The 15,205-nt window shown below is 36.1% G+C and overlaps 2 protein-coding genes across 5 annotated transcripts in view; one reads left to right on the top strand and one right to left on the bottom strand.

Moving 5' to 3' along the window:
• FAM151B (family with sequence similarity 151 member B) overlaps positions 1 to 15,205 on the top strand; it is a 786,337-nt gene that overhangs the window by 512,337 nt on the left and 258,795 nt on the right. The window lies entirely within an intron of this gene.
• SSBP2 (single stranded DNA binding protein 2) overlaps positions 1 to 15,205 on the bottom strand; it is a 171,838-nt gene that overhangs the window by 81,256 nt on the left and 75,377 nt on the right. For all 4 annotated transcript variants that reach the window (XM_070743099.1, XM_070743098.1, XM_070743100.1 and 1 more), the window contains exons 3-4: positions 13,313 to 13,374; positions 10,211 to 10,295 (exon numbers count right to left, since the gene is read on the bottom strand). In XM_070743099.1, coding sequence (XP_070599200.1) covers positions 10,211 to 10,295; positions 13,313 to 13,374 — 147 coding nt within the window. The remainder of the gene's footprint in view (positions 1 to 10,210; positions 10,296 to 13,312; positions 13,375 to 15,205) is intronic.

Raw genomic sequence — 15,205 nt, 5'->3', positions numbered from 1 at the left:
ATTTATGTCTGTCACATGATCAAAATTAGGGCACTTAATAATTAGCATATATTTGCGATGGTTGCACTGTCCCAGATCATGTGATTTGCAATCTTTTCATCCAGCTTCCAACAAGCAAAAGTCAATCTAGGAAGCCAGAATCACTTAACAATTATGTTATTTATTTAACAGCTACAATGATTTGCTCACTAAATGTGTCAAAAAAGCTAATAAAATCAGGTATGACTCACTTAATGACTGCCTCATTTAGAAACAAAAATTCTGGTCATGAAAGGAATTATAATTTTATATCTACTCAAAAGTAAGCACCATTAAGGAAGTCTTACTAATTTTCTTCATTTGACATACATAACTTTTTTGATAATTTCACAGGTTTTCATAGAGAATGAAGATTAAGAGAAGACAGATCACAATTTTCAAGGGCATCTCTTTAGTGCACTTCAGTTCCTTCATAAAACATAAACATTTCATAGCACTAAATCACCATTATAGTATATTCTAATGATCCCAAGAAATACATTTAACTCTTGGATCACCATAAAACTTCAGAGCTCAATCCATGTAATCAAGATATTGACCCTAGAAGTGGCATTAAATAAAACTTGATATTATTCATTAAACATGGTGGTAGAATAACAAGCTAATTGATTCAACTTATAATGGAGTAGGTTTATTTACCTCACTATAGGCCATCCTAAGCCATCAGGAATTGCCTTGTCATGAATATGACACACAGAATGAACATAGAAGGGAAACATGGATAATCAAGAGGTCTTTTACTATTAGGAACTGTAGTTATTGATAAAACTATTACAATTAAAAGAAACTAAATGGTTCAGAAATGGGTATGAACTATTCTAACATATAGTATCAATAAATACTGTACTACATTTATGCCAGTGTGAACTAAGGATTATGTACATCCCTTAAAAATATACGTTTAATAATTAATTCAGGCAATATATTTTGAAAACAAAAGTTACAAGTCCTCAAGTGAAGAATTCAGTAGAAGTTGTTTGAAAAGACTTCTGCTGAGGCCTGTTTCAGGCACACAAAAATATTATGATTGAAGATCTGATATACGGTATTTAAGTTATTACATCTGAAATTGCTTTGAATCTGTTAGTATATAGATCAACACACATAACAGTGAATCCATAAGAGAGAGTCAACAGTCCAATAATGAGAGTTATAATGAATAGTAAACAAAGCAGCCTCATAGCAGTTCATTATTTCCTCTTGAACATGCAAAATATACTATAATACCATTTTAGCATATTGTAATTTTGAGCAGCAGGCAATGGTGTTCAGCTGTTAGACAACAAGATGTTGTTATGGTTCTGAGTTCTTTTGCTCTTAGAAAAAGTAAATTGATTTGGGACAGAAACACTGCCTCACCATATTTATATTCCCATCAGGCAAGAAACTGAGATAATAACTTTTATCTCTTAAGTGTCATACTAATTATCAGATAAAATGATTTTAAAAGCCAGGTATATTAGTTCAACAACAAAGTGTTTTGAAAGGAAACTTCATTGAAGAAGCGATCTTATTAAATTTCAACAAGCAGCAGCACGTTATATAATGGTATGAAGTGAAAAACTGGTGCTACAAAAAAAAATGCTGACAAGAAACAATATACTGTATTTATTACCAAGCACAAATAATTTCTTCAGAGAAAAAAAAGGAATACACCCTATCTGAGTAATTGCTTTCAGACATTTGTTGTATATATACAAAATATATTTTAAAAACTTGCTTTTCGTTTTTAAAAACTGATGGAATGAACAATAATTCCTCTGAGTATGTTCTTGTTAGACTACAGTACAGGAAAAATTAAAAAAAAATAAGAAAACATCACAGCAAGTCAAAGACAGAACTGCAGAAAAAACAATTGCTGCCAACCTGCCTTCCATTGAGGACCTGTATACTGCACGAGTCAAAAAGAGGGCGGGGAAAATATTTACTGACCCCTCACATCCTGGACACAAATTGTTTCAACTCCTACCCTCAAAACGTCGCTACAGAGCACTGCACACCAAGACAACTAGACACAAGAACAGTTTTTTTCCGAATGCCATCACTCTACTAAACAAACAATTCCCTCAACACTGTCAGACTTTCTACTAAATCTGCACTTCTATTCTACTAGTTTTTCTCATCATTCCTTTCACCCATTTCCTCCCATGTTGACTGTATGACTGTAACTTGTTGCTTATATCCTAAGATTTTTATTAATATTGCTTCTTCATTGCTTATTTGACTCCTATGACAATCATTAAGTGTTGTACCACATGATTCTTGACAAATGTATATTTTATTTTATGTACGCTGAGAGCATATGCACCAAGACAAATTCCTTGTGTGTCCAATCACACTTGGCCAATAAAAATTCTATTCTATTCTATTCTAAAGAAATGTAAATGTTATTTATGACAGCTTCATTCTTCTGAAATGGGGCATTGGTCTTACCTGCTAGTTCTCTTCTCCGGATATAGCATCCAGGCATGGGTTAATTCTGTCTGCTCTCTGATTGGACTGAGTATATCAAAGCTGTTTAGGTCACACCCTTGTTCCTATGCTTGTCAGATTGAAATGAAGAAGGAAAGCAATTCTCACAATTAGGATATTCCTCCTGCTGACCGAAGCCAACAGTCTATGTTGACTATACTCTGTTAGGCTGGATGCTATATCCACCTTTCCTTAAAGAGGCTTATCAGGTAAGACCAATGCCCTTTCTCCCTCATGGTGGATATAATATCCAGGCATGGGACATACCAAAATTGGCTGTCCAAATGGGCACGTGCCAGTACTAGGTACACTGGAGTTGAGGGTTTAGTCTTGAATGACCTGTTGCAACACTTTCTGACCAAAATATGCTTTGGCCGAAGCGTAAACATCACGTTTATAGTGTTGCACAAATGGAGATGGCAACAACCAGCAAACTTCCCCAATGGACCCTTGCGTCGCCCACGCGGCTGAGATGGCAGCACTCAAATCCTACCCAGTCACATGACTGTCAAACTAACCCCACCTGGTCACAACTTCAAAGCCACTCCTATCCAGTCACATGATTGCCAAACTACTCCCACCCAGTCACATGACTGTCAAGCCACTCCCACAAAAACAAGCTACATCCAGAGAGTGGTAGTAATTTTTTTTTGAACCCACCCTTGTTGGGCATGAATATATTAACAAATAATTAACCTTATTTTGATTGGCTTCTAATAGGCCTGAGTTTAATATAATTTAGTACTCAAAAAATATAAGATCTGGAATTATTTGAAGTTTTTCAAGTTAATAAAAACAGTATGTTTAATGTTTATACTATAAATTACAAAGAAAGAACAACTGAACAAAGAATATAACTAAATAATGAATATAAACAAACCAGGTTTAAATTTGTTTTATGTAGCATCATTAGTACAGTTTTTACAGAAACGAAATTGCTGGTTTATATATAAAGTTTGTTTGCCATCTCTATGAACTTTAAGTTCTTACAAATATGATTGGTTAACTATTCACACAATGAGGTAAACCCAATGGTATTTACATTAGCTAAATGTTACAAAGTTGTCTGGAGGAAAGAGATATTAAAATATAACTTATAACTGATGTTTGGCTCAGTTATTGCTGTTTAATATAATTACTCTCAGTTTCAATAATTTTGGAGAAAATATTTCTGAATTTACAAGGTATGTTTAGTATTTTTTCAGTATATTTTGTCTAAGAGACAAGATCCTAAGGGATAATACCAAATACTTATTTCTCAAGGAAAGAAACAGAAGAGGACTGAAAAACCGATAAAAATAATTTTTTAATACCATATAATCAACTATTTGTTTAAGGCATGTTTTATAATACAGACCCCCATATTGAGAAATATTAAATCAGCCAGATTGCAGAACAATAATATTTACATATTGGAAACAAATTATAAACTATCATACAAGACATAACTTACATAATAGTAACATATAGATAGCAATTCCCTTTTGTCACTAAAAGCCCCAAATGTTTTAGTTATTCAGAAATTATCCATAGCTTGGTTAAATTTACTCTGATTTCTAAACTGCTAATAGGTTCATTCTCATGCACTCTGAGTTTCACTTTCAATTGAAAGCACTGCACAACCCTATTTACTACACAAAAACATTTAAATGTTTTCCAGAAGTAGAATAATTTTCTGAACACCACTGAAAATAAGCTTACCTTGAATAGAGTTATTCAAAAGAACAAGTCGAAGCAACCGAAAATATCATATTTATTCTGCTCAAATAAGAGAAGAAAATATGGGATCTATGTCTTTCTGACTCCCTTAATGAAAACAGCTAGTGCAATTCAAAAAAACCTTTGAATTATATTAAATAGAAACTATTGAGCAACTAGAACAAAGAATACTGACCACTGAGTTTAGATCCCAAAAGCATGATCCAACAACCAAATCAGTAAAAGTGAATGTGAAGTGATTCTATGGTTCATCAAACACATGCAATAATATTTACAGGCAGTGGCTCGGAACTTGGCAACTTGTTAAACTGATTTTTTTAGTGTCAGAAAAGAAGCTATTTTTCTAAGGCACAAACTATTTAATATCTTCAATAAAAATAATACAGATTTTAGTTTTAGGTTGCAAAATACAAAGTCTGATCTTTTTCTAAGGCTTCTTCACAATTCACTATTTGATACTAGAAAACCCTAGTGAAATCAAATGAGATCATTACAATTCTGTTGATCAGAGACTAATATAAAAGGCATATAAAAATGAAGTATCTTTTAAGTCAAACTCAACTCTCGGTGAGTTAAGAAAGATCCATGCAGCTTGCTTGAAAACAGCATGGAAATAATTTCTTATTTGATTTTTTTCTTTCAACTTCCCTGTGAAATCTGTAGCCCCAGCATTTTGCCATTCATTACATAATCGGGAACAAAACTGCTTAAGTTTCCAGGTCCAGGCAATGTTAGCCAGCTGTTAACTAATTAACTTTGCAGAACACTACCTTCTATTTGATTCATGAAACATTAAAAATGACTGCTCTAATAATGAAAAATGGATTTATCTTGTGAAGGAACATCATCAAATGCCTGGGTTGATACAATATACTAAACTGTAAATAACAGCATACAATAATTGGACAAAATCTATGTACTGAACCCAGAAAAATTTAAGATACACCTTGGCTTACCATATTGCATTAGCTTAGCATCTAGCAATGCTTGCCATAACCATAATGTGTTTATTTAGTTGTGACTTCTCGTATTATGCCACTCTCATTAATTGATTTTATCAATTTAAAAAATATATATTTTTAATTTTCTCACTATTACCATCGCCTTTTCCCAAGTTTTTCCCCCTACTTTTCATATATTTAAATTTAAAGACTTTTTGTCCAATAAAATTTGGACTTTTATTTTTAATTGTTTTCTTTAGCAGATCAGCACTGAAATTTCTGAGACAAATAAATATAGGTTGGTTAATGTATTAGCTAGGAGGAAAGCTTAAGGACTGAATAAGCATGTACAGTACTCACTCTTATCTCTCCATATATCCTGTTCATATCCCAAGATCTTACAAGATGAAAATAATCCATATGAACCATTACCAAGCTTACCTCCTATGACCTGTCCAAACACTGGAGTCCAAGTCAAGGCAACTCTGATCAACTTTGTCTGCAAAGAACAATGAAAACTGCTCACAGCGAGCCTCCGACTGTTCAGTCTCCCCATCTAACATCTAAATGGAAGAGATGCCATACAGTACGGAGAGGAGAAGCGTTGCTGGTTTGTTCTGTGCAGATGCAATGGAGACAGAGAAGTAATTCCTCTTTACTCCACCTATTACCACAGACCATACACCATTCTGTGCTTGGTCTGACTCATCACAAGAATTCCTTATTTCTACTTCAATCTTCTTCAATCTATCTGCTTCATTGCTCTCAACTCTCTAATAAATCAAAGTGACAATTTAGCTCTGTTAGAGGGAACAAGACTTAGAATGGATAATGTCAGCCATGTAGGCAGTCCCCGTGTTCTTTGATAGCCAGAATTTCAATATTATCCTGAAGAAATGAAGTGAGAAATTCCTTGTGTGCATTCTAGAAGTCATTGGATTCATCGGACTACTGGATCAGAACATTCTAACTTCTCTATCCCTACAGAGATTTTATAGTTGTTGCCAATCTAACAGTATTCCTATATTGTCCTGGCCACAAGTTCAGAAACAATCAGATTTTACGTATTCTTGGATGCAGAGGTTGGGCCAGTGACCTTAAACTTCTATAAACTTCTATAGACCAAGAATCTATGTCTCTTGGTATCACAATTCCAAGGAAATTTGTTTGCAGTAGAGTTTTGGTTTATTTAAGTTGCAAACTTCTAGTTTAAGTTTTAAAATAGCACTAGGAAATAATTAAGACTAATTTAACCAATCAGTCAGCTTAATCAATTTGAGTTTGGTTTAACTGATTTAACAACTAATTCAAACAAATTCTACCTAAATGTAAAACTCAAAATCTGGAAAACTAATCAAGCAATATTCATAATGGAAATTGTATTCATCTTGCTAACAATCCTATCCATTAATACTGATCTCCTTTTCCATTTTTTAAAATTTATATCAAATTTATATAAAATTATGGCAGAATGAGCCTGTTCCATAGACAATATGACGGCTTCGTTTAAAATACATATATTCAATTTTAACAATATGCTCAATATTCAAAGAATCACCTAGAATTATATAGTGGTTGGCTTGTTAGAGTACCTGACACTGCTATATCCATAGCATTATCCATAGTAACATCTATCTCTCTTTTGGCAGTCAGGACTAAGCAGTTTTAACGCAAAATTGAAATATCAAAAATTACAAAGCAATCATGTCCAGCTGCATCCTATAGGAAATGATTTTACGGCGAACTTATGGCACTTGTGCCACAAGTGGCATGCAGAGCCATATTAGTAGTCACAAGCTCAGATTCAGTACTAGCTGATTTTTAGGCCTTCTGGACTCACTGGGAGTCAGGAAACAGCCTGTTGTTTGGTCTCCCCAAGCTTCAGAACGTTTCTAGGAGCCTGGGTAGGGCAAAAACAGCCTCCCCCGCACACAAACACACCCCGGAGGCCTCAAATGGCCCGTTTCCCAACTTGAAGAACTGTTTCTAGAAAGGCTCTGAAGCCTGGGGAAAGCAAAAAAATGGAACTTCCGGTTCAACCAGAAGTCCACAAATGGAACGTTTCCAGCCTCCAGAGGACCATGGGGGTAGGGAGGCCATTTTTGCCCTCCCCAGTCTCCTATAAAGGCTCTGAAGTCTGGGGAGAGCAAAAAATGGGTGTGCCATTGTGAAAAGTCACAAAAGCATGTACAGGGGTCTGCATGAAATTATGGGTGTGGGCACACATGCACCCCTCCCCCACCCCACCCCCTTTTGACATGCGAATCAGAAAGTCTTGCCATCACTGCTCTAGACTAAGAGGGAAACAGTGAGTACTTTAACAGAAGAAATTTAAGATTTTATCATTTTTTTTTAAGGTTTATTTGCTACAACTATTTCATTGCTGAGAGTCAGGTTTGTGAGGTAATTAAGGCATCAGGCTAGAAACTGGGACACTATAAGTTCTAGTCCCATCTTGAGCATGTAGCCAGCTGCATAACCTTGGGTTAGTCTTTTTCTTTCAGTCCACAGTTCTTGAAAATCAGACATGGTTAAACAGAAGGTAAAAAAGATTCCTATTGCCTGTATGCATATTTCTATAGCTCACAATTCTGTCTCGGGCTGTAATATATAAATAGATATTGAAGTAAAACACCACAGAACACTCTATGAATGTTTCTTCGAACATTCCACTGTTATAAAAGATAGGACAAAGAATGTCCTCACTTTACGCATATAGGGAAACTTTCTAAGAGCTGGATCAAAATCGTTAAGAGAATATCTCTATATACTGATTGTGAGTGCCCATAAAGATTTATGGGATTGCAGCACTCTGGATGCATTTCAAAATAATCCCAGAGATATCGGCTTTAAGTAGGTGCAGCCAGTTCCTATATTTGTGCTCCTGTATTTGTGCTTTTGAATCTGAAGCACTACAGAGCCCTAATTATTTATAATTAGAATGTATTCCAAGATATTTTAGCCGAGATCTAAATGTATTAAGGCCTTTACTATGTACCGTTTCCTTGCGATGTCCTGCTGTTACAATGACCTTTTCAGAAGCTATTATTACTATGTTTCAGAAGAGTTATTCGATCAAAATATTAAGCTACTCAACATGCTACCAGGTCTTAGAAAAGGATTGTTTCTTCAGCCAACTGATATAGAACACCCTTGCTTTCTTAAACAGAGGTCCAGCTGCACAATATACTCTTTCATAATCACACTAATAACACTATATAGGTAAAACCAGGATGGGAATCAGGAAAAGAATTACGAGTAATGTAAGACTTGACAACATTATTTATGTGAGCTATTCCTGCTGTTATACATTTAACCAATTCTTTTACTAAACAAACCATCTGATTATGAATCTGTAACTAAAAGTCAGCACTTTCCAGTTAAGAATCTATAACTCAAAAACAGGTAATATGATGACCAAATTTACTTTTACACTATCTTTTTTTTAGGAACACCTCTCTGTACCATATTTGACCTTCAATCATTCTTAGAAAAAAAATAATGGATGCCAATTTCTCTGAATTTGGAAGGGAAAGAAGGAAAAATCCAGCAGTTGGGTAGGGTGACAGGGAACAGAATCATCAGTTTGCTTTTGCTTGTGATAACTGATAAATAACTAAAACTTCCTAATATGATTTCAAATGTATAAGAATGCAATTGGCTGAAAACATTACTGATTTCTGATATAATTAAATATCTGAATGCAAGCATGATCATGTTTAGAATGTTCATACATGATTAACACTAAACTGTCATTGTAACACAGTTACAATAGCACAGTGCTATTGCATAATGTAGGTATAAATGTTAACTCAAAACATTCTTGCTTACAATCACACCTATTACATAGGCCTAGTAATTTTTGCTTTCAGCAATCTACTTTAGAATACAATTTACAACTACGTTGCCTCCGATTTGATCTAATAGTACTGTAGTTCATAAAATCACATACCAAAGTGTCCTTCCTGTTATTGACTGTTTCATCTTCAACCGCAACAACACACGGACATGTAATAGATTCAAACTTAACATAAACCGCTCCAAACTAGCTTGCAGAAAATACGATTTCAACAATATGAGTGATCAACACCTGGAACGCATTACCCGACTCTGTGGTAGCTTCCCCAAACCCCAACATCTTTAATCTCAGATTGTCTACAGTTGACCTCTCCCCTTTTCTAAGAGGTTTGAAAAAGGTGTGCATAAGCGCACTATTGTGCCGGTACGTCCCTGTCCTACTGTCTTCTTTTATCATTATTTACTACTTATGTTATGCTTGTACAAACTACAATCCTATACTTGTTTGACAAAATAAATAAATACATACATACATACTACCAAGAAAAGCAAAAACTTGTATTTCAATAATCTCATGTTAAACCCAAAAGCAATGTTATTCATTAGAAATTTCTCATACTGACAATTTATTTATTGTAAGGAATAGATACAAGACATTTCCACTGATTTCATATAAATTTGTGTTAAAATATCTGCCAGTTATTTACTTCTAGTCCACTTCTAAACATTCACAAAACCAAACCATTTGATTACTAGATAATTTTGTTTCTTCAGCTTGACTTTTCCTTAAACAATTTTCCCCGTTAATAATGTGAACAGTACAATTTGATATTTTTTAGTCTTCAACATGTTGCAGCTACTATAATCTTATACATCCTCTTTTCCATTCTTCCTTACCAACACTATACTACCCATATTTAACTGAAAAATTGACTTCTTTGACCTTATCCACAGGGTTATTATCTTGATGTCTTTTAAGGATGAACATTTGCTAACCTACATAAAACAAATTCTATATTCACCAGGCAAATTCCTTGTGTGTACAATCACACTTGGTCAATAAAGAATTTTAGTGTACTGCATGCAAGGTTAATATTAGTTTCATTTCCATTACTTGTCAAGCGAATACAAAAATTTGGAAGCAGTACCTTTTCCAGCACATTGAAAATTACTAAATTCATAGCTGTTATCATTTCCAAACAAAGCTCAGACAAAATATAATCAATGAGCATAAAACTTACATAATCATGAAAGGCTTTAGCTTCACTTGAGTGTTCACATGTTTCACGTCTTTCTGGAGCTGCACAATAGAGATCCCAAAACACACTGAAAATAAAAAAGAATGCCCAATTTATAACATATTTTTTCAGGTATACCCCACTGATACACATACATTATAGTAATTACTACTTTATTACCCTCTTCATATTCTGAAAGCAAAATGTATGCAGCCTTCCCATTCAGTTGGAACTACACATACTTAAGAATAATTACAGTGATAGCCTAATTGACTGCTATACAGATAAATATCCTAATACTATAATTTAATTTGCGTTAAAATGAAAACATTCAAGAATCATGCAACTGATAAGCATCGAAGCCCCAAAATAAAGTCAATTTTTTAAAAATCCGTAAAAAAGCCCCACCAATATTTAATCTAGAACTGTTGAAATGAGCAATTTGTGTCTAAAAACATTAGAAAAAAACTGAATTTTGTTATCATTATATCATTAGAACATCATACAAAATCATAAATGACTTTACATTCTGAAGCTCCAGGAGAGATTGTATTTATATAAAGGACTGAGAGGGAGAAAGCAGCATTGAAACAGATGACAGCTAAAAGTCTCTTAGATTAAAAATATTTATTAATTATAAATACTATTATCTCTATTTAAAAATGAGTATCTATCCTAAGCTGGTATTTCTAGCTTTAGTGTTCTTTTGCTTTAATTGGTAAAATACTATTATTTTTGACTTGAACTTTGTTTCTGGAAATTTCAGACATTTTCTCTGCAGATTTCTTGATAGCAATACAGCATTGCTTTCGTCTAAGATCCCCCCCCCCAACTTTCTAATCTAGGGGTGTCAAACTTGAGGTCGGATGCATCATGTGCTGGCTCTGCCCCCGCCTGGTTTAGCAAAGGGAGAAAAGGTCCCGATGTCACATAACGCTGCCATGGCAATGTGAGTTTGACAGCTCTGTTCTAGTCTAAACTCCTGGAATCCTCTGGTGATCACCTAATTTAGGGACTCATTTCATCTAATAAAAAAAAAACCAAGATAACTAACTTAAATCCTTTCCTTACATAATAAATATGACATACTTTTAATAGAAAGTAATATTAACCAATTAATAGCATCGAAATGAAACATATACTGTATATACCAATAATATTTATTTTTCTGAATCTGATGTTGAAGTCCGGACATTGATAAATTAGTTTTTGCTCAGAAATCTGGCATCTAAAAACTGGATAATCTTACCAGGGCTAGGCAAGGAACAGTTCCAAAGCAATGTATCTTCTCTACATGTCTCACAAATGATTAGGAGCAACTCTCAAGGATGTACAAATATGAGCAATCTATTGCTGCACTACTCATTAAAGCATTCTCTTTTTTTCATGAAACTGAAAAAAATGCAATGGCTTGAAAGAGGGTAGTCATTAAAGTTAAAAATTATTCTTAATTTGACAGTGATGTCATTTTTTTATACTGGGATGAAAATTTAGGAAATTGTTTTAATGATGGTCATACAAGAACAGTACCTATACTTACATGATAACTGAATAACATCCTCTAACAGTAGTTCGCAGCTTTCCTAATGCTGCAACCCTTTAATACAGTTCCTTATGTTGTGGTGACTCCCAACCATAAAATAATAAAATTATTAGCAAACTCTGGGGTGGTTTTTAACTTACCATACTGCCGGGTTTTTCCCTCCTGTGCTGCGTGGCTGCCCCTTATGGGCACTCGTGCGCTTTGCGTGCGTAAGCATGCACAGTGCCATTAAAAAAAATTACAAAAAAAGACAAAAACAAGATGGTAATGTACATGCTCAGAAGTTCCCATGGAACTTTTTTCTTGCAGTAGTCTATTGGCATGTGGGTGGAGCCGCCTGGAGACAGATAGAGGAGCTGTGTCTTGGTTTCTAAGACCATCAGGAATATGTGTTTTCCATTGGTCTTAGGTGACCTCTGTGAAAGGGTCGTTCGATCTACAAGGATGTTGTGACCAGGCAGGGGTTGCTGCTACTGCCGCTACCAGTGTGCTGCACATGTAGCTTTGAGTCTCTGGTCTGCATGGGCACCAGCAAAATTTTGCTTCTACACATGTGCTGAAGCAAAATCTTGTGAGCGGATGCACACATGCATGAGATTTTGGCAATTTTTTGGTTCCACGCATGTGCAGAAGCAAAAAAAAATTGCCAAAATCGCACGCGCACGCGACCCCTCACGAAATTTTGCTCCCTGCACATGTGAAGCAAAATCTTGCTGGGACACACGCGCACCCCAGAGACCCAAAGTTGCACATGCAGCTTCAGTTTTATTACCAGTGCGATGTCCTCATCCATACCAGTAGGAATCCGCTACTGGTCGTGACCCACAGGTTGAGAACTACCTATTATTTTCTTCCACAAAGGATTTTCTAATTTGTGTCAGTGGCAGATGCCACATAGAAGTATGTGCACATATAATCTCTTCCTACCCTAAAATTAATACTGTTGCTCCTGTATACACAATTCTTTTCTTTACGCATACAGGGTATTGACAGCAACATTCATTGGTTTCAAAATGGTGGGAATAATTGGGCACTCAAAACCCCTGTCCTTTTTAAAAAAAAAAAGAGTTATGTACAATGTGTGCATATAAATCAGGTGGGGCTTTAATCACCTGTTCACACTGATCTTTTTGACGCCAGTGACTGGCACTCCAGTTGCTCCCAAATATTAAAGAGCTCCAAAGTCAGAAGCCTACTTTGTTTTTGACAATAACAATTTATATATATATATGTGTGTGTGCTGGCATTTCTGCAGAATCTTAATAAGTTGTCACATCAAACTAGTTTCCGTGTATGTTTGTAGTTCTATGGGAACATCTAAAGGGGAAAACGCAGAAGATCTGGACAATTTGAGTATCAATCCATTTGAAAGAAAAATGAGCAAGGTTAAACTGAAATAATTGCATAATTAATTTTATCTTTTGGAGGAAATGAAATGACAGTTGACACTAGTCTTCCAATTAATTATCAACATTTCTTATTACCTTTGATAAAAATCAGTTTTTGTACAGGTATAATACTTTTTAACAACTAATGCAATCTTTGTAAATTGAAATACTTACCACCACCAAGAGTGCAAGAATCCTGGGGGTTCGCCCAGTGTGATGTTTTTTTCCCATCTTATCTAAAACCAATGCAAATAATGATTATTTATTTAGGCAAGAGAGATTCACACGAAAACAATGATAGCATATAGCTAAAATGAATTCAAAGATGACTCTTTTAAAATCAACACAGATCAATTTTAAAAAGCTGTTTTAACTGTTATCAGAATATGTGTTGTCTTCTGTGTTTGAGGGAGTAAATTATCTTGAGTGTATAGGCATAGCTGTGTCTGCCAGAGTGAGACAGAAAAACAGACTGAGTGTGCAGAACAAAATACACACTCAGCTCCATCAACCAATAGTTATATAATGATTCTTATGCTTTTCCTTATCTGCTAATTATGGCAACAGTTCGACACTACCTGAAAGTACAGCCAGCTTAATTTGTATTTTTTTGTAGAAATTTGAACAGGCTCATTTCAGGTTTGCCCTCATGTGTTGTACTGGTTTTATCCCAATCACACTTCTAAAGAAGAAAATATCACATACGGGATAACTTTTGCATGTTAAAAACATTTAACCTACTCTATTTTCCCCAAATATATTATGTTTATAATAGTGACATTCAACCTAGCACTGTGGAAACTAAGAAAAGCTGTTGCATGAGCATAATTCTATTTGCAATAGAATGCACATAGAAATTAATATTGCAGAAGAGACGGAGTAACGACACGGACACCAGAGCTGGATTTAAACTTGGGTCATTTTTATTAAAATAAATTTGCATAATTTATTAATTAAATTAGCATTAATTTGCATAAATTTGCATAAATCAATATATTCAACTATGACCCGGAAACAGTGGACCTGCAGGGTCAAACAAACACTTCCGGGGCGGAAATGACGTAAAAGGTCAACATTCCTGGGCAACTAAGGGCGTAGCTCGATGCTGGTCCAGGTGAGGGACCTCTCCCTCACCTGAGACCCTGCCATGCACTCGCATGAGGGGGGTCCCGCCGGCTCACCCCTACCCTGGGACTTCAATAGCGGGACCCAAAGACAGGTTCCCCCCAAGTGCGCAGGTAGCACCCACCATGAGCTTGGAGAGAACCTGTCAATCATCCCCAAAGATGCCCAAGGGAGAACGCGCAGTTGCTGAACCACCACCCAGATTTCCGCCCCTAACCTGCCTACCCAAATGACCAAAGGTAAGCCAATTAACCTATTGAATGCAAGCACCCCCTAACCGCACATCCATCTCCCCAGTGTGGAATGGGCGAAAAAACAGCCATGCGAAATGGGCAAGGCTGCAAAAAATTCCCATTCGGCCCCCGCGGGCGACCCACCAATAGCACACTGCAAATTAGGGAAGGGCGGGCGGGTGTCTGCTCCTATGACTGGGTCCGGGCGAACAGGCTTGGCCCAGGGCCTGCAGCCCTTAAATAGGGCCAGCAAGCCCCGCCCGGTCCCCACGTCATTCCAGGCCACGTGGGCCTGGCTTTCCCGGCCGAAATCTCGTCTCGCGAGATTTCGGCCGAAAACAAAGATGGCGGCCGCCATGGAAGAGTCCGGTGTCTGCCCGGCCCTTCCGCAAAAGCGCCGTGGCCGGTAAGTCGAGCCGGCGATATTGCAGAAGAGACGGAGTAACGACACGGACACCAGAGCTGGATTTAAACTTGGGTCATTTTTATTAAAATAAATTTGCATAATTTATTAATTAAATTAGCATTAATTTGCATAAATTTGCATAAATCAATATATTCAACTATGACCCGGAAACAGTGGACCTGCAGGGTCAAACAAACACTTCCGGGGCGGAAATGACGTAAAAGGTCAACATTCCTGGGCAACTAAGGGCGTAGCTCGATGCTGGTCCAGGTGAGGGACCTCTCCCTCACCTGAGACCCTGCC

This window comes from Erythrolamprus reginae, chromosome 2 (assembly GCF_031021105.1).
Source record: "Erythrolamprus reginae isolate rEryReg1 chromosome 2, rEryReg1.hap1, whole genome shotgun sequence".
Taxonomy (NCBI): domain Eukaryota; kingdom Metazoa; phylum Chordata; class Lepidosauria; order Squamata; family Dipsadidae; genus Erythrolamprus; species Erythrolamprus reginae.
This window is presented reverse-complemented; position numbering and strand designations above follow the sequence as displayed.